Consider the following 20,047-nt stretch of genomic DNA (forward strand, 5'->3'; position numbering starts at 1 on the left):
AAGTGTACTCCTTATAGCATCACCTATTTAACCCTTCCCCCGACCCCTTCCCCTCCAATAACCATCAGTTCTCTATAGTTAAGTCTTGTTTCTTGGTTTGTCCCTCTCTTTTTTTTCCCCCTTTGTTTTGTTTTGTTTCTTAAATTCCACGTATGAGTGAATGCATATAGTATTTCTTTCTCTGACTCTCTTATTTCACTTTCTAGCTCCATCCATGTCATTGCAAATGGCAAGATTTCATTCTTTTTTACGGCCGAATAATATTGCATTGTATGTATATATACCACATCTTCCTCATCCATTCATCAGTCGATGGACACTTGGACTGTTTCCATAATCTGGCTCTTGTGGATAATGCTGCTATAAACATTGGAGTGCGTATATCCCTTTGATTTAGTATTTTTGTATTTTGGGTAAAGACTTAGTAGTGCAATTGCTGGATCATAGGGTATTCTATTTTTAACTTTTTGAGGAACCTCTATACTGTTTTCCAGAGGGGCTGCACCAGCTTGTATCCCACCAGCAGTGCAAGAGGGTTCCCCTTTCTTTATATATCCTCACCAACACCTGTTGTTTCCTGTGTTGTTGATTTTAGCCTTCTGACAGGTGTGAGGTGATACCTCACTGTAGTTTTGATTTGTATTTCCCTGACGATGAGTGATGTTGAACATCTTTTCATGTGAATGCCTCCATCATAGCACTGATCACAATATGAATGCTTGTCTCTTTCTTAGACTAAGATTATTATAAAAAGGAACTTCTATTTATGGAGTTTCTGTTGTATGCCGTTGACTGATAATAGCCACTTTATATAATTCCTAGTTAATTCTCAGAATAAATTTCAAGATACATATTTTTATGTTCAACTTTATATAACAAATGTGTATGTAGCCAAGACTGGCTGCATAACAGTCCTTAGGCATTCTCTGTGAATGATGCTGCCTGGAACTGTGCTATGGAGTACCCTGGTATGGAGCCTTTAATAAAGTTCCCTCAAATACTTGGGAGATAGTTTTTATTTGTTTCACCCTCAGTGTGTGATGGTCTCATCATAGATAAAATTGGCCACATGCAAAATTAACCCATCCTGAGAGATAGTTATGAAATCTGTTGCTTAAGATTTGTGAAAGATCAAAGTTTAATTATAGTGACTAGTATGCATGATTGAACTAGAATATAGCTGCTGTTACTGAATTATTTGTTTCATAGTCTTTACAAATGAGGAATGTGTTTGCAAAAGAGAAGTTGTTTGCGTGGATTGTCAGAAGCCAGAGAATAAGATTTTCTCAGTATTTATTCAGTGCTTTCTGGAGTAAGAAATTCTATCAATTTAATTTTTGTGATTTAATTCTTAAATCAGGTCTGGTATTGTTGGCATTGGGTTTCAGACCATCAGAGCTAACACTGAGACTTGAATTATGCTATCCACATACTAGAATTGCTACCTTTTGAGGTCCTGCCTAAACAGCTGGCCAGCTTCTTAATTTAAAATATCTCTTAAAATGACACAGACAATAATTTGCATGACAAATTGATTTGAATGGATTGTCAGAATCTTAATGATTTGTAGGCCATGTTGGTATGTCTGTATTTTCCTTATACTCTAAATAATCTTGTAGATTTTTTAGTGTAATGGTAAAATCTGATAATGAAAGAAAAATCTTTAAGATAATGAAGACCTTGCTATGTTTTTAAATTACATAACTGACATATCTAATCAATTCCATAGGATGAGGCATTATAAAAAATTAGGAAGGGGCGCCTGGGTGGCTCAGTTAGTTAAGCGTCTGCCTTAGGCTCAGGTCATGATCCCAGAGTCCTGGAATCAAGCCCCACATCTGGCTCCCTGCTTGGCCAGAAGCCTGCTTCGCCCTCTCCCTCTGCCCCCCTCCCACTTGTGATCTCTCTCTCTGTCAAATAAAGTCTAAAAAAAAAAAAAAATTAGGGAAAAAAATAGAAATATTTAAAATATGATTGAAATCTTTTTCTCCTTTATTCACATACATTTTTTAATAGAAATGACATTGAGAATTAGTAACTGACCTTAAGTTTGATTGCTGCTGTTGTAATTTCTGTACTTGTTTCAACTTGTATAAAAACACACTAAAAACAGCTAGTTGTCTGGAGGGTAAAAAGATGATAGTAAGTAGGTGATTTTGGGTGTTAAACAGTTCACAAATGTAAGTGATGCAGAAAGCTGTCTTGATAGGTTTCTGTTCACTTCTGCTTGTGTTGTTTTGCAGAATGGCTCATTAAAGGGATAGGAATTAGAGTCCTTGGGGTTTAACAGGATTTTCTGTTAAGAAACATTAAGACGTTAAGGACATTAAGAATGTCCTGGAGTTGAAAGCACTGAATACTTTTCGTTATAAGTAGGTTGATCTACATCCCACTTTACCTAGGATAATCCTAATATATGCCTTTTATCCTGGCCTCTTTCATTCTCAAAAGTGTCTCAATTTGGAAAAAATGCAAAGTCATCTTAGCTATAAGATACCTTATGTTTATTTTAGTAATCACATGGCCCTAGGTAATTCAGAGATTAAATAGTTCTAACAGGGGAAGTGTGATCTGATGGTTTTATTCTTTTTTTAGGCAGCGTATTTATCAGTTAGAGTGAGTAGAATTCAACTATTTGGCCTTTTAAATTTGACTAGGGAAAGAGCTGAGTTTTATTAAGTTTGTTGTGCTTTTGAAAGATTGTAAATATGTATTAAGTTGGATTTTTAATTAAGTACCTTATTTTGGTAATGGATTTACTAATCCATTGATGTTGATATTTTCTGTAATGCTCAATGTATTTTAAAGATCTGTATACCATATTGGGAGAAATGGAGATACTTGTTAAGAGGAAATTAATTCTAGTAACTAGACAAGAGCTTTAATTCTGGTTTATCAGCTGTGTGACCTTGGGCAAGTAATGTAACCTCTCTGAGCCACATTTTCTTTATTTTTCAAATGAAACTAATAATACTTAATAAGGGTTAAAAAGAAACACTTGTTATTTGATTCAAATAATGCCTTGTGTAAAGTAGGTATAAAGTTGAGCCACCAGTTCACCTAAAAATGTCAGACAGCTCTTAATTAGTGTTATGATTTAATTATAACCAGTAATGATAATTTTCATTGCAGAATGCATAAGAACATAGATATTAATAAGTATGGTTTTCATCCTAAATTACCTTTATCGTAGAGTGCTTTTTCCTCATATATATTCAAATCACTGAATAAGTGCAAATTATCTTATAGTGAAAAAATGTTTTTCTAAATTGGTAATATGTTTATAGTATGTAATTTAAACAATTTGTATTCAGTTGTTTAAAACTTGCATATGAATCAATAAATATGAACCAGTCTTGATAGCAGCTTCTCCATGGTCATATAGAGCATTGATACATAGAGCATTGATACAATGCATAGAAGTTTAAAACTTTCATATTCCTTATAAAAAAAGTTTATTTGATTAGGAAGCAAAAATTTACATGAAAAGGAACAGTGTGAAAGGTGAAGTCCTTTTGAAGATTTACTTATTTGAGAGAGAGTGCGTGCAGTTGTGCATACATGCGCAAGTGGGGGGGTGCAGAGAGAGGGCAGAGAGAATCTCAAGCAGACTCCGAGCTTGATCTCACAACCTGTAAGATCATGACCTGAGCTGAAACCAAGAGTTGGACGCTCAACCAACTGAGCCACCCAGGCACCCTTAGAAAGATGAAGTCCTTTTGGGCTGCAGATGATTTAGGAAGGTTCTTCCTAAAGGAGGTGGGTATTGGGATAAGCTTGGAAGGAATGTAGAGAGCCTTAAAAGGGAGGCAGTGGTGGAGGGAAGTTTGTAGTGATGGAAATGTGCAGTTCATCTTTGGACTTTGGAGTATCGGTTGCTCACATAAGAGGATTAATATCAGGGCCAGACTGAGAGGTCTTGACTCCTAGACTAAGGATTCTCTATATGCAAGTGATGGGGACTCATTGACTATTTTTGAGCAAGGGGTTATGATTTGAAAAGTACTTAGGAAGATTGGGTTGCCTGCGTGGCGCAGTCGTTTAAGCACCCGACGCTTGGTTACGGCTTAGGCTGTGATCTCAGAGTCTTGAGATCAAGCCCTGCATGGGCATTGGGCTCCGTGCTCAGCAGGGAGTCTGGGACACTCTCCCTCTCCCTCTTGCCCCTCCCACTCATGTTCTCTCTCTCTCTCTCAAATAAATAAATATTTAAAAAAATAAAAAGTACTTAGGAAGATTAATTTAGTCATGAAAGGACACCAATTAGGGAGTTTTTTTTTTTTTTTTTTGAAGTAGTTACTGCTTAAACCTGAGGGTGGTGGTAAAGATGGAATTGATGCTTTTATTAAAACATGAAGGTCTTAGAGCACCTGGGTGGCTCAGTCGTTAGGCGTCTGCCTTGGGCTCAGGTCATGGTCCCTGGGTCCTGGGATCGAGTCCCGCATTGGGCTCCCTGTTCAGCGGGAAGCCTGCTTCTCCCTCTCCCACCCCTATTGCTTGTGTTCCCTCTCTTCCTGTGTCTCTCTCTGTCAAATAAATAAATAAAAATCTTTAAAAAAACAAAAAACCATGAAGGTCTTTAGTCTGCCTTTTGAGGTTATTGCTACATGTATGCATCTAGGTGTTTAAAGAAAAACTCTGTAACTTAAGCTGTTGGTCAAAATAAGTACTGTATTTCAAGAGAAAGCAAATTTGTTTGGTCTCTCTACTGATACCATTCAGGTTTTAACAAAAACAGCGGAAACCTCTATGAAGCTTAAGTATTAGTATCCTTTTTCAAATGTTTTAAAAAATTTAACTCAAGCGTGGTGCCATTTTATTGTAAGCAGTAACTTACAAAGAAATGCAGCAAATGATAAATACAAAGTGCCAAAAATATATATTCTTTAAATTTTTTGTTTTTATATTTTCTTAGTCAATTTTAGAATGTGCCAAAGTAATAACACCAAAACTTCTAAGTATAAATTTTAAATGTGATTTCATAACTTTTCAAAAATATGAGCTTTTCAGTGATTTTCCTAAATTTATTATTTATATGAACGTATATTTTATTTAAATGAGCGAAACTGTTTATTCCATATTGTCTGAATTGAGATCCCCAACTTTACAATAAAGCAGAACATTTGAAATATACTTTTTTTTCAGAAAAATTGATTTTGATATTACGTGTAAGATTTTATCACTTTTTCCTCTCCTTTAATCATCTCTTCCATAGACCAAACACCAAGATAGTCTTTCCTATTGTGGATAGAAATACATTGTATTAATAAGGGTACAAGCTAAGCTGCCATTAACAAAGAGAACCCTAAATTCTCAGTGTTCCAAATAAGATAGAATTTTATTCATCCCTCATTTAACAGTTGAGAGGTAGGGAGATGGCCAAGAGTGAGTGGTAGCTCTGTTCCACAAGGTCCTCTAAGAACCCAAGTTTCTTTTGTTTCTCAACCATCTACCCCGGGTTCATTGTTAAATACATAGTTATTAGCCATATGTGGCTATTGACATCTATATTTATATTTAAATTGCATTAAAAATTCAGTGTCCATACCGGCTGTATTTTAAATTCTTAATAGCCACAAGTGGCTGTGGTTACTGTTTTGGACCAGTGCAGGTAGAAACCACCTCCATCATTGCAGAAGGTTCTGTTGGTCAGAGCTGCTCTAAGAGTATTGTGCCTGTCTGCATGGTTTTTGCTAGCTCATAATGGCCCAAGTTCTAGTCTGTAGGTGGGGAAAATGAGAGGGGTACGGGAAGAAAGCACAGGTTTGTTATACATGATTCAAGAGATGCACATACCTGAACTGCTTACAGTTCATTGACCAAGATTTAGTGATATCCTGACACCCTGGAAGGATTGTTATCTGAGTGGAATGTACCCTGAAATTTGGTTTAGTTAGGGGTAATGTGGAGGCAGGGATCCTATTACCAAAAGGAAGGAGGTGAGAGTAGATAGCAGAGGATGTTTTACAGTCTAGGTCAGATGTACCGAAAATACAATAAGGTTTCTTCCTGTCGCCTCTTCCTGTCCTATAAAGTAGACAGGGAGTCATCATGGGTAAAATGTTTAATTTTAAACGACTATGTTGAGATTAACCTATAATTAAAAATTTTTTGCTACTTTATTTGAATTCTTAAAGTTCAGCAAAATTAACATTATGATAATTTTGACTGCAAGGCCATATTTTGTGCATGACATTGTCTATCTCTGAGGTATTATCTCTGTCTTAAACTTCGTGGGAAGATGATTTTTTTGTTTCTGTGATTGTGTAAAGAAAGACTAGAACTTTTGTTTATTTCTATCTTATTTTATAGATGTCCAATAATTTCTAATAATTTTGATGCTGAGCAGCAGTGTGAAGTATGAAAAGTATTAGGTGGTGATGTAGTCGTTCCTTCTCTCTCACCGCCCCTTCTCGCTTTCTGTGTGCATATTTATCATGATTGTGAACTACTTAGGGCAAACAGTGAAGAGCAGCAGTCTTTTTTCACACCATTTCGTATCCCTGCTCTGACTCTTTTAGACAGACACTCTGAAATGTTCATGTTTATCACTTCCATATTTCTAAATAATACTCCTTTTTCAATGTAACTTGATTTATCAGTTTTAGAAATTCCATACTGATTAGCTACTATAATAAAAACGGATTTGGCTCATATGCCACCTTTTCTCTCCCTTCTTCACTATTCTTCTATTTGCTTTAAAATTTCGTAAACTTCCTTCATGTCCCTTCAATTAAAGATGTTACCTCTTACTCTCAAATTAGCAATTACATATTTTAGTGTTCCTAATCTTCCTTCCTCATATCTTTTCCCTTCTCTCAATTTTTGTCATCTCTACTTTTTAAATTGCCATGGTCAAATATATTTACATTAGTTTCTGTAGCTATAATTAAGTCTTTTAGCTTTTGTCTATTGCTGGATTCTAAAAATTGTAATTAGTAAGCCGTTAAATTTTTAATGACTACATAAATACTTTTCACTGAAAAGCTAATGGTAGAGCAATTACAGTTTTCGTCATAGCTTTATTGTTTATAACTTAGTTTAAAATTCCTTCATCCCTTTTGGTGTCTTTCTTTTCTTTTTTTTCTTAATTGTGTCTTGTATATAGGTCATACCCTCTAGTCTACACATTCTACATACTTTTCTTTTTTGGCCAGTGTCTTCCTCCTGGAGCTTTCCTTCTTCCTCTTCTCATCTGTTTTGTCAGCCAGTGCTTTTCTAACCACTTTTCATTTTTATATTATCTGTTGGAAATTTCTTTTGTTGATGTTAATTCCTTGTTCTTTTTGTTAGCTGTGGGTTTATTTATAACTTTAAAAAAATTGCTTTGTTTTTGTTTTGGTGATTTGAGGATATAAATGCATGGGCTCATCTCAACATCTTGAATCTGAACTGTCAATGTTTTCAGAGTCAGATGCCCATAAATATGAACCTTAGAGTCCTATTGATGACACATGTGATAAAGTCTCATGTTTTAAATTTTTGGGGGAAGAGGGATTTGAGATGTTTACACATATAGCTGTAAGAAAATAATTATATATATAAAGTCATTGATATTTTAATGTAAATGTTTTTTTCTAGAATATTTTACTTTCATTTGTTTTCTAAGACTCTAGGTTTTTCATAGTTTCTGATACAAATTTCTTCTGTTGATAAAGATTGTTTTGTTTTGGGCACCTGGGTGGCTCAGATGGTTAAGCGTCTGCCTCTGGCTCAGGTCATGATCTCCAGGTCCTGGGATCGAGCCCCTCATCGGGCTTCCAGCTTAGCGGGGAGCCTGCTTCTCCCTCTCCCTCTGCCTCTGCCTCTCCCCCTGCTTGTACTCTGTCTCTTGCTCTCAAATAAATAAATAAATCTTAAAAAAAAAAAGATTGTTTTGTTTTACTTTTTGATTCTACTATTGAAGATCTATATCTTCTTCAGATTTAGATCTGTTTTTCATTACAGCAGTGTTCCATAGCTATTGCCCAGCATTTCTTGAAATTGACCCATTTTACCATTATATCTGGCTAGTGACTAAATGGCATATAGTAATGTTAAAAGAAATGTTTTCTAGGTTAGGAAGCTAATGTTAGTTCTGAACTCTAATGGGTCTCACCGTCAGTCTGGGTGATAAGTTGTGCAATACTCATAGGCTACTTTTTATCTTTACAAGAGAATAGTATTGTAAAAATGTCAAAAAATATCCACATGCCCAGTTTGCTAGTAAATATACTGCTAAATTTGAACCTTTTTGGCAGTAGCTTATACTACTCAGGGGACCATATTTTTACAAAATGATATATTTCAAAGGGTATTGGTTTCCATTGTAGAAAATTCATGCATTTAGAGCAACTTAAAGCCAAAAACAGTTGTGCTGTGCTATAGGTTTAAAATATTAGTCATCTTGAATACGTGTCCAGGTTAAATGTCAGAAGCTATATATTGCATGGAAAGAAAATTTATTGTTAGCAGATTAGACTGTACCTGTGCTTATATAACATTTTCTTTGGAGGATCAATTGAGTATATGAATTAATATCAGCCAGACTTTTGTACACTAACATTATTGACAATAAAGGAGAAGTTCATTGAAGAGAAAAACAAATAAAGGAAGCATAAAAGTCTCATACTGTATGAAACTACAGAAATGGATCAAAGAGTTTGACAGGAAGTTTAATGTGTACATAAGTAGAGGCTGACAGCAACATGCTGTGTGTGCCAAAGGTTCCAGTGATGGAAAACCGAAACATAGTGCTCACTGACCACAGCATGAGCCTTGACACACATTGTAAATAATCCAGAGATCTATGACTGCATTAAGCACCAGGCTGGTGTATTAACGGCAGTAAATCTGTAGCTGCATAAAGGGCTGGCATGCAGAAATTCCTCTGATTAATTTTTGTAATGGATTCATAGGAATACAGCAAATATTTTCATTTTGAATCCTACTATCCTCCAACTTCCCCTCCCCCCACCTTTGCCCTCCCTAGTATGATCATTTATTTCCTTCTATTCACCAGACTTGTATATGTGGATACTTGTCTCAGTACCATCAAGTTAAAAGCTGAAGATGCTTCTGGTAGAAAGCATCTAATTACCCTCAAGTTGAAGGCAAAGGTATGTGCTTCATTAAACTGTTATTATGGTCAGGAAATACTTTGTGAAATGAACTCTGAATGTTTTCAATGTAGGGTAGTAGCTTCTAAAAAGATATCTGGTACTTTAAAAAATTTATTTTGGAAAGCTCAAAAAATTTACCCACTAGGTTTCCAAAAGCCTAAACATAATTTTGTGTTGCTCTTCTGCAAATTTGCTCAAAATACAGACTTCATAATAAAGAAACATTACAAATAAGATTGGGCAGTCTCAAAGTACCTTGAACAAAGAAAAAATTTGAAAGTTTCCGCTATCCCAAGTACAGTTTCACTTAAGTCTCTTGTCTTCAACTCTTACAATGAGTTACATTTGTAGTTTTTTATTTCTGAGCACCAACCCACTCGCCAAACACATCCATATGTATACCTTTTTATTCCTTGTTTTGGCTGAAATTTTACTTCTGTATTTTAAGAATTTGCAAAGGTTATGCCTCCATTTATAAACTCTTCACAGGCTAGTGATCTATAATTACTAATTTTATTGGCACAAAACATAGCTGTTTCGTCTTTATGTTTTAGTTCTAGATTGTGAATTTTGAGAAATAAGTAGAATAAGCAAGTTCAGCATATTAATCACTTATTTAGTAATCACTAGGGACACATTAGAACTTGAGAAAACTAGGACATTTAACTTTTTTTTATTGTTCCTAGGAGTCATCAATCAACTCTGTTTCAGAAGATTGTAGTGTTGAAGAGATCAGTTGTGTTTGTCCGTTTTAAAAATGTGTCTGGCATTTAAGCTTTCCATGAGAGAAAATTAATATATAAAGCTGAACTGGGTGACACAGAAAAGTTGGTATCTTATAGTGCCTCTTTATCAGACAAGTTGAGAAATGACTCATTCTGTTTTTTCTCACAGAATATTCAGGTATAGTTTTAAGATTCATGTGTGATAAGTGTTGAAAATATTAGTGGGATAGAAATCTTATTTGTAAAAGAAGTTACATGGAGATTTTTGTCAAAATGAAAAAATTTTTATTTTTTAAATTTTAAAGGTGAGCCTTTTTTCCTTCCCTTAAGATCAGGGAGAAATCTTCCTTTATTCTTCCAAAGATCACAAGGGTTCTGTCAGTTACTTCAAAGTTTTAATTGCTTGTATTTTGTACTTTGTACATTGATAGAAATTGCTTTGCTGTTGTGAAGACCAAAATGAAAAATTTTAAATGCATCCTGTCCTGACTCTGGGTGGTGGTGGTGGTTTTTTTAATAGCCTTATACTTAACAAGCTTTTACTAAGGAGATTCTGTCAAGAACTACAAGATTTTATTATTAATTCTAGTTAATGACATTAGTGGTAGTATCAGGAGGAAGGATGTAGCTGCTAGTATGGCCCATCCTTTTTACTTTTTCTTATACCTTTTCAGGGTAGATAAAGTGACACTTAATATTTCTGTGAAGAATGTTTTCAAGTGTTTGTAGCATTGATAGCTGTGAAGCGCTATTATGGATTCCCTGGCAAGAGAGAAGAGAAGCCTTTATTTAAATTTGGAAGGAATTAAGAAAAAAAGTGTGTATCAAAAAAGAAAAGAGTGGAAATGAATGAATCTTCTGTTGGTATCATTTATTAAGAGTCTTTAATTGTCCATTTAGTTCAGTTTTCATAGACCAAAGTTGTATTTTAGATGTGGTAATTTATTTCTTTAGGAATATTTGGGTCTAGGATTGTCAGTTAAAAACAGTGATAGCTGAAGCTATATGTTAAGAATATATAGTGCAAAATCACAAAACAATTTTAGAGGTCAAGCTGATTTTTTTTAAACCTTAATGCAGACTTATTTTTATAAATATACAAACCTTTATTTCTTTGATATTTTTTGATACATAGTAAAGGAACACATTTGTTTCATTTTTTTCCCCTTGAACACCTGTTCTCTCAGTTCTGCCGTTCCCCCTCACTGTGTTCAGCGCTCAAAGAAAAAAATACCAATTTTAATTAAACACTTTATTAAAAGTGAATATATAAGTCAAAAAGAAATATAAGGGAAATAGTTGAATTTTGTCATTTTTATAGGTGTATTTCTATGTAATATTTACAATACATGCTGAACTATGGGATGGAACTATTACCTTTTCTTTAAAAAAGAAGTAGACCAGGGCTTCTTCAACTTTGGCCAAGATCAGAACTATTTGAAAAATGCAGATGTGTTTCAGAAGCTGGGCACTCTGTGTCTGCTGGCCATTTTTGTGATTTGCTACAGTTTGTATGTGTTTACTTCAAGAAAGCATTACTGCTTAGATGGTCCAATCCCAGAAGAGATTGGGTTAAAATTTTCTTTAGAACAATATGCTATACAATCTAAAAAATACCATATATATATATGTGTGTGTATGTATATATATGATGAAAATATTTACTTAATATATAATAGTATTCTTTTATAGTTATTGATTTGATGGGTTCTTTCCAGTGAGATTTGAAAAAAACTTTATGTTCATTAAAAATAAGCATTACTTATTTTTCAATTAATATTCCTTTATGTGGAGCTTTCATTGTTGTCAACTAGACTGCCTAAGTAAAACTTGGCAATTAGTCTCTGGTTTTTATATACCTATACAACTTACTCTTGAAAACCACCTGAATTTTGATAGTTATTTTACAGTATTTCATTTAGTTATCTATGTTGTAGTTTTACAATACAAACGATTCTGAAATATCTAGGGTGCTCCTTCATAATTCATGTTAAATCATCCAGAAGTATATCAGTTTGTTTTTTAGGATCTATACAGTTATGTTAAGTTTATGGTATAAACAAGATTGACCTTGAACATGAATATAATTAACATATATATTTGCATTTAACTCACAATAGATATACAGTGAAGCCACCTATATAGATCAATCTAATTTATTATATATATATACACTTGTATGTCTGTATAATTACACAGAAAATATATTTGAAGATGTCATCATCTCAAATTATGTGACTCATATAAATGGAATCATATAAAGTTTGTTATAATCTGCTTTTTTGTTTAACTCTTTGTAGGTCTCTCTAACAGTATATATGTACTATTCATTATATTGAGCCCCATTTTAATGTAGGAGATCATATTCTCTTTTAAAATAATGTGCTGTATGTACTAAATGACTTCCAAAGTCACAGGTATTTTACTTTGGTTCATCTAAATACAGTAAACATCTTATTAACTTCATATTCTTACCTAGATTGATAATTTAAGTTGATATTGTTCATTGTCAACATGAGTAGGAGATTAAAAAAGACAACTCAAAATGAAGTAAATATTCCACTTTTGACCACGGAGGTTTCAGGTGTGCATTATAATTTTTATAGAATCTTAGCATGTTAGAGGGGAAAGACTTGGTAACACTTTTAATTGAGTTCCATCAATTTTATATATCAAACAGCCAGTGAAATGAAATGACTTGTCCAAGATCACACAAGTTAACAGAACTGGAAACCAGAGAAGGTTAAGGTCTCTGTCTGCACTTATTTTGAGATAATCTTTTCTTTAAAAGAGAAGTAGACCAGGACTTCTTCAGCTTTGGCTGAAGAAGTCTCTGAAGTACATCATCTGATATTTTGAATTGTAATAGAGCTTCCTCCTAAATCTCAGCCTGATCTTTTTCTTTTTTCTTTTTCTTCAAATTAGAGCCTTATTATATTTTTATATAATTTCCTGTATATTTGCCTTTGTGTTACAAGTTCTGCGTAGCCAGATAACCATCAGAGTATAGGTTGAAAAATTTCTTTTTAGCGGACCACTTACTGTAACTAAATGTTAATTCTTTTCAAAACATTGACTTCAGATGGGCTGATGTTTGCTAAATACTATAGTGATAATTTTTGGAACCCATTTGCTTATTCAGCAAAGTAGTGAAAAAGAAGAGGCTGAAGAAAGTTTAAAACTTATTTTAAACATTTTGTCAAATGAGAGCTAGGAGTTTTCCCAAAACTAATTTTCTTTTAGTAAATTTTGCTTTTTAATGAAAATAAATGAGTATTCTTTAATTACATCTGACTTTCAAGAATCCAGAATTGGATTTTACAGAAGTCATGTGGTATAATTCTCTAATAACAAAATTGATTTTAAGAAAAACTGCCTTTTGTCTTTCTTAACTTAGACACCTAATTTGTCCTTAGTGACTGTCACTTTTTGTATGAAGCTATTGAATTAATTTTCTTTTTATCGACAATGAAAAGGTTTTTCTTAAAACTATTACTTTTATTTTTCCTTAATAACCAGAAGGCATTTCATTGTTTCTTTTTATTTATTATATTCTTGCTAAGTGTAATTGCTTTATTGTGGAAAATACTTCTTTTAATTGATTTATACTTTTTTGTACACTTCTTGGTTCTTTTAACAGATACTGCCTTTTTAAATAGTGATGGAGATGGAGATTAAGTTTTAGGTTGAAAGGAAATTAAATATCAATTAAATATCAGTTTGATCTCTCATTTTAAAGATAAAGAAACTGAGATCCTGTGTGGTTCACCCCTCAATTTACAATTAGCAGCTAACCTGACACTGACTGAATTAATTCATTATTCTTTACTCAAAACCTATTGCTTTGGCACCCCAAATCACCAAACTTTGTACCTCTTGAGCATAAGTTGATTATTATTTAGCTGACATTTTCTATAATAGTAGAATCAAAATATTTATATATAATACATGTGCATTTATAATAAAACTTTTCCTATTCAGTTTTCTAAAAGACTTCATGTGAAATTGTCACACAGAAGCAAAAATGACCTAATTTTATGCTTTTTCATAGTACCCTGCAGAATCACCAGATTGTTTTGTGGATTTTCCTGTTTCATTTTCTGTTTCCTGGACACCACAGGTAAGTTAAATTTATTTTAAGTAGCTATAAAGCATGTTCTATTATGAGAATAGGTTATAGATTATAGCCAATATAGCCATTATAGGTTTAAAGCGATTTTGTTGTTGTTATTGTTGTAAGCATTTATTTATAAACAGAAATTTCAGAGTGCTTTTTTTTCTCCATATTTCCTAGTAGTTAATCTCCACTTTCTCCCTCCCCTCCCACATAAGCACACCATCCAGTCTTTAGATGTTTATGCCTCATATTAGATAAATATGAAGGTCTATTGACAGAAATTTTCCTTTGAATTTAAATAGTAAAGAACTCTATAAAGCAGTGAACAGTAAGTGGAAAGTTGGGTGAATTTTTTAGATTGCTAAAGGTTAATATTGATATAATATCAGAGAATGTTTTTCAGAGAAGAATGAGTGATGGCTGAAAATACAAATCATTTCCTCTCAGTTTTTATTGTTTTAAAGTGTTTGTCCATAATTCATCCTTCAGCATAGACTACATTTTTGTATGGGCTTTGGGACATTCGTACTTGTGTAAAGAATATAAGAGATTCTTTCTCCTGCCTCTGTCATTTTAATTTCTCAAAAGTTGATGTCTAACAAGAAGGTGAAATTAGAAGTACACTGTAAATGGTAACATTATGTAGATGTAAGGTTATCAATAGTACGAACATCAACATTACGTATGTGTGATTTTTTTGAAGATCTGACAGAGTGGTGGTTAGATTCCGAGAACAATCTAAGGATGACCGGCATGGTCCTTCTTTCACCAAGTAAATTGTGGCAGTTGGTAGCAAAATGGAGAGAACATTTCTGTTCTCATCCAAAGAGGGGGGAAAATAATTCCTACTGACATTTTACAGATACTCTCTAGAGACTACCTATATTTTTGTTATGAAATTTTGATGGGGTCAAGGGAAAATTTATGCCTAATTTTTTAAGTATATACACACAGTAATTGTATATGAAGTTAGTTTTTAAAAACACCTAATAGGATTTAAATAGTGTTGTGTAGATTCAGATGTCATTTTAATTGTGCATATATATTAAAAATTATTTTTCGTATTTTTTTCCTTTAAAAACAACAGTCCCTCCTTTCAATGGAAACTGAGAAAACACAGCAAAATAAATAGAGGAAGAACCCTGTAATTTGCTTTTGGTATTCTGATATAGGTTATAAATACCTAAGAAACACTGTGTTCATTTTTTATTTTAAAAAAGAAACTTTTCCTCTTTTTAAAATATACATTTTCTCTTTGGCTTTCCTCTTTTTAAAATATTTTCCTCTTTTTTAAATATAAATTTCCTACTTGGCTCTGTAAACTTTATATTTTATCTGAGATTATGAGATAACACTGTACCTGGATTGTATTCTTTCCAGATATGTGTCCCTAGATTACATTTTAATATGTATCAAAATCCCAAGTTGAAGACTATATTTTTGATGAATTTGTAGTGTTTTTAATGTAGATAACCATACAAGTTTTTCCCAGTCTTAAATCTGTGAAAAAGTTTGCATCTTCACAAAAAGACTGTTTAGCACTTACCTTATCCTATCATTTAGCAAAATTATTTTGTGATTTCAACACACTGGAAAATCTTTGCGGGTAATTTCTTTCAAATTTTCTATCCCTATTTAACACCAGCTCAATGCCTTGCACATTTAAGCATGGGATGAGTTTTAGATTTAGTTAGGTCATACAGCAAGTTTTCTGTTTTGTACTAGCTCCAAGAAAACAGAACGAATTAGTAGTAACTAGAATGTTATAATCTTTTTTTAATTAAAGAATATACTAAGATCCTTAATAAAAGCACAGATAAAAATTTGGATACCTTTTTATCCACAACTCAGATTTGACAGATGTTAATTTTTTGTCACATTCGTTTCATTTCTAGCTCTTATTTATGTCTCTCTCTCAGGAATAAAATGTTCTAGGAACAACTAAGACCTTATTCCTCTTTTCCCTTTCTTTCCTTCTCTCCCTTTCTGGAGGTAACCACCTCCCTGAAATTGATGCATGTGCTATCCATGCATATTTCTTGCTACATTTGTTCATGCCATATTCTATAGTATTGGCTGTCTGAATTTTTTTATACAGCATTGTTTCTGAGATTTACCCATGATCTTTGCATGTTTATAGTACATTAAATGCTTTAAGTAGTTCCATTATATGAATCCATCAGTTAATTTATTCGTTGCACTACTGATAAGGTTGTTCACAATTTCTTAAGTTGTGTTCTAGTGAACATCCTTACATTTCCTTGTACACATATGAGACTCTTAGTGTGGCTTATGCTGAGAGAAAATGTTGGATTGAAGGGAATGTACCTCTTTGAGATTACTAAATATTGCCAAATTGCCTTCTCATATTGGTTGTATAAATTTATACCCCTACCCAGCAATGCATGTAATATCTACTTCTCCAAATCCTTCCCAGGTCTTACTTAGCCTGACCTTAATTCTTAACAAGAATTGAAATCATTTTTATTGTTTATAATCTTTGCTTATTTAAAATTTTTTCTTTTATTGTAAGCATTCCTTTTTAATTTGGATACCAGTGGTTGGTTATATGGGATGTATCTTCTCTCTGTGGTGTACTTTTAACCTTTGTATGTAACCTATTTTGTCAGTCAGAAGTTTAACTTTCAGTGTTGTCCTATTTATCAATCTTGTCCTTGTGATTTCTGCTTTTTGTGTCTTGCATGGGAAAATCTTTCATATCTTTTTCTGAAAAGATAGTTTCCTATCATCCTAAAAGTTAGTATGGTTTTTCTTCATATTTAAGTAGGAGATAGGAATCTTATTTACACTTGCATATTTTATATATGCTCGTAGAATTTGGATGTGTCTTCATTTGTTTAGATCTGGGGGTAATTTCAGTTTTTCTTTTATATTTGCTATTAAAATTTAGAAATTTTTCAAAATATATTATTATTATTTTAGAGTCTAGCAGTACATCATAAGCATTTTGGTGATAATACCAGTGGTTTGAGCTCTCGAGTCTTTTAGACGTGGTAAGAGTATTGGCAATATTAGTTTATGTTTTAAAAGTAAGCAATATCAGACTATTTTGCTGTCTATGATCTTTTTTCATTGATTTGTTGGAAATAATTCTGCTTGTGAGAGTTATTTTTTCTTAATTTTTAAACAGTTGTGGTTCTTAAGCAAAATAAATGTAGTCTAACAGCAAACTTATATTTAAGAGATTGTACATACATAGGTTCCAGATAAGTGATTAAAAAAAATAATCCTTGTCTGTTTTTGTTTTGTACATTTTCTCTTTGGAGTCAGTGTTTCTGGACTTCAGACTTGGAAGATCTTTATTTTCCTTTCTTTTTGTGAAATAATAGGCATGGCTTTGTGGCATCCATATTAAAAATGGGTAATTTTCCTTATGGTCCCTGTCTTCCTGCTGTGTTGATAATGTTTTGATGTATTTTTCTTTTGCTCTGATGAGAGGTCTGCTGCTGCTGCTCTGACATGTTCATTTGGATGAGTAATTATAACTTGCACAATGTCAAGCTGAAGATGGTAGGGTTTTGTGCGTCATGACAAGCCTAGTAGCCAGTGCAGGTGTCTCACAGCATGATCAGCAACAGCCAGTGTATTCTGGCTCAGAGGAGGCGTTCAGAGTGGTAAGAAATCAGCACCAAGGGCAGGGCTGCTGCTACTACTGCCACCGTGATCTGTGCCAAAGAAACACAAAGTGCTTCTCAAAGACAAGCAACTGCATACCTCTTTTCAGATATTTACTTTACTTACCCGGTAAATTTTCTTTTATAGATTTAGCATAGAATATAAGAGCATGTCATTTTTAGCTTAGTCTACTTTCTAGCATCACAGATGCTCCATGTGTCTTTAACAACCTGCTGCCTCTTGGACTTTTACATGCAGGGCATGTATGTGAATTTTGTTGACTAATGACACCATAGAATGCTCTAATGTAAGATTTTAAGTGCGCTGATATTGGGGTCTGTAAGAACAAAACTCATTTTCTCTAGCTCACTGACCAACCCAAAATAGATGTTAATTGGGGTGCCTGGGTGGTGCAGTCGGTTAAGTGTCTGACTCTTGGCTTCGGCTCAGCTCATGATCTCAGGGTCTTGGGATCGAGCCCCATGTCGGGCTCTGCGCCCAGCTCGCAGTCTGCTTAGGACTCGCTCTGCCCCTCCCCACCTTGCTTGCATTCTCTCTCTCTCTCAAATAAATGAATAAATAAATCTTTAAAAAAAAAAGGCAGTTCTACCTATAAATGTGCCATTAAATGCAGGCTTGGTGAAGTGTCCTTGCCAGGGCAGTTGGAATTTTCAGATTTGGTATGGTATAATAAGCAGTGGTCTTTATATTTTTTTATCATGGAAATCTCATATTCTTAGAATAATGCCATGAATGCAAGAATAGCAAAACTAATGATGAAGCCTCTGGCTGATAAACTGATGGTGAATGAAGAATTTGTCATTCAAGGAAACAGTCCTATTACATAGCAGGGAGCATAGTCCATTAGTTAGAGCGGCAGACTAGCAGTTGGGTATCCTAGGTTCTGTTTACAGTTCAGTCATTGATTTGTTTAATTTCAAACAAGTCATGTGACTGCCCTTTGCCTCAGTTCATATGTATATGGAAATAATGAACTTTTTCACAGAGATTCTAAGAAAAAGAAATTCGATTTAAAATAAAAGTGTTGCTGCACCAAAAACTAATGATGTAATATATGGTGATTAACATAACAATAAAAAAATTAAAAAAAAAATAAAATAAAATAAAAGTGTTGGGGGAAGAACCCTCACAATCCACTCTAAGGATCCTGTGGAACTTTCTTTTTTGATCCATTACTAGATTGTTTCTTTCCATTTTTCTCTTTGCTGTCTTTGTTGGAGAACTCCTAATACTGGATTTCTGTTCACTCTTAAATTGGTCAAGTAAATACGCTTTTGCCTTCCTGGCAGTTTTATTGTTGCCCTAGTGGTATGTTTAAAGAGACGTCAAAAGGACCAAAACAAAGAAACTTAATTCATTATTGAAATCATGTGATACGGTAGAAGAAGTATCAATGTGATCTGTTGGACTCAGTAACCTATTAACTACCTTTCTTTTTTTTTTCCCCAATAACTTATTTTAAAAGTACCCTGCACTGATTCTTTAAAAAAAAAGAGAGAGAGTAAATACAAATGAGCAAAATTAAGAAAATATAAAATCACCTTTAATGCCTTCATTTAGAATGGTATTCTCGCTGGATAATAGCTTTGAAACTAGGCTTGTCACTTCAAATATTTCAGTTTTTAAAACATCATTGGTAATGTGCATTTATTCCAGGTATTAGAATCATTTAGTTTTTAGTTATAATTAGATTTACATTTATCCATCAAATTAAGAACTATTGTGTTCACAATCTGGGAACTGGTTATGTCTACATTTATTTAGGTCCCTCCGTTAAGTAGCACTGGTTTCTTAATCTACATTTTGCATATTTTTGTTGAATTTATTCCTAAGTATTTAAAAAAATTTTTTTTTGCTACTGTGAATGCTTTTTTAAAAAAATGATATTTTCTAGTTTACCATGAGAATATGGGCAAGCTATTTTCATTTTCTTTTTCTTTTTAAAGTTTTACTTTTATTAAAGTTACATAAGAACATAGATTAAAGAGTTAGGTTACAGGGTTTTTTTGTTGGTGCTGTTTTCTTTTTAGACCAAAGAGCATTTCCTAGCCTCCTTCCCGCCTTTTTCTCCTTCTGCAGGGTCAACGACTTTTGATTGTTAGCTGATCCTTTTGGTGCTCTAATATTATTTACATTATTACATGTTCTTGTAATTATACTGCCTTTTGTTTGCTTGGTTTAGGCATTATCTGTTAACTTTCGCCTGTAGATGGGTTTGCTGTTTCTTCTGTCTACTCCCACTCCACACACATACATACTTCTTCCTGTTTTTCCCCAAATAGTTTCTTCTATTTTTATTTTATTTTTAGTTTTTTTTAATATGGAATACTTCATGAATTTGTGTGTCATCCTTGCACAGGGGCCATGCTAATCTTCTGTCTTGTTCCAGTTTTAATATATGTGCTGCTGTAGCGAGCACCCAAATAGTTATCCTTTAATTTTGATTA

The 20,047-nt window shown here is 33.4% G+C and overlaps 1 protein-coding gene and 1 non-coding gene across 4 annotated transcripts in view; one reads left to right on the top strand and one right to left on the bottom strand.

Annotated features, from left to right (window-relative positions):
* The window catches only part of FANCL (FA complementation group L), an 88,595-nt gene that overhangs the window by 28,606 nt on the left and 39,942 nt on the right, over nucleotides 1-20,047 (top strand). For all 3 annotated transcript variants that reach the window (XM_028089964.2, XM_028089966.2, XM_028089965.2), the window contains exons 6-7: nucleotides 9,002-9,098; nucleotides 13,878-13,946. In XM_028089964.2, the coding sequence (XP_027945765.1) occupies nucleotides 9,002-9,098; nucleotides 13,878-13,946 (166 nt within the window). The remainder of the gene's footprint in view (nucleotides 1-9,001; nucleotides 9,099-13,877; nucleotides 13,947-20,047) is intronic.
* On the bottom strand, nucleotides 19,915-20,019 carry LOC114198537 (U6 spliceosomal RNA). The gene has a single exon (XR_003607132.1). It is a non-coding gene; the product is annotated as a U6 spliceosomal RNA (small nuclear RNA).

Source organism: Eumetopias jubatus, unplaced genomic scaffold (genome assembly GCF_037043125.1).
Source record: "Eumetopias jubatus isolate StellerSeaLion01/CBP00866 unplaced genomic scaffold, mEumJub1_p1.0 scaffold_9, whole genome shotgun sequence".
Taxonomy (NCBI): domain Eukaryota; kingdom Metazoa; phylum Chordata; class Mammalia; order Carnivora; family Otariidae; genus Eumetopias; species Eumetopias jubatus.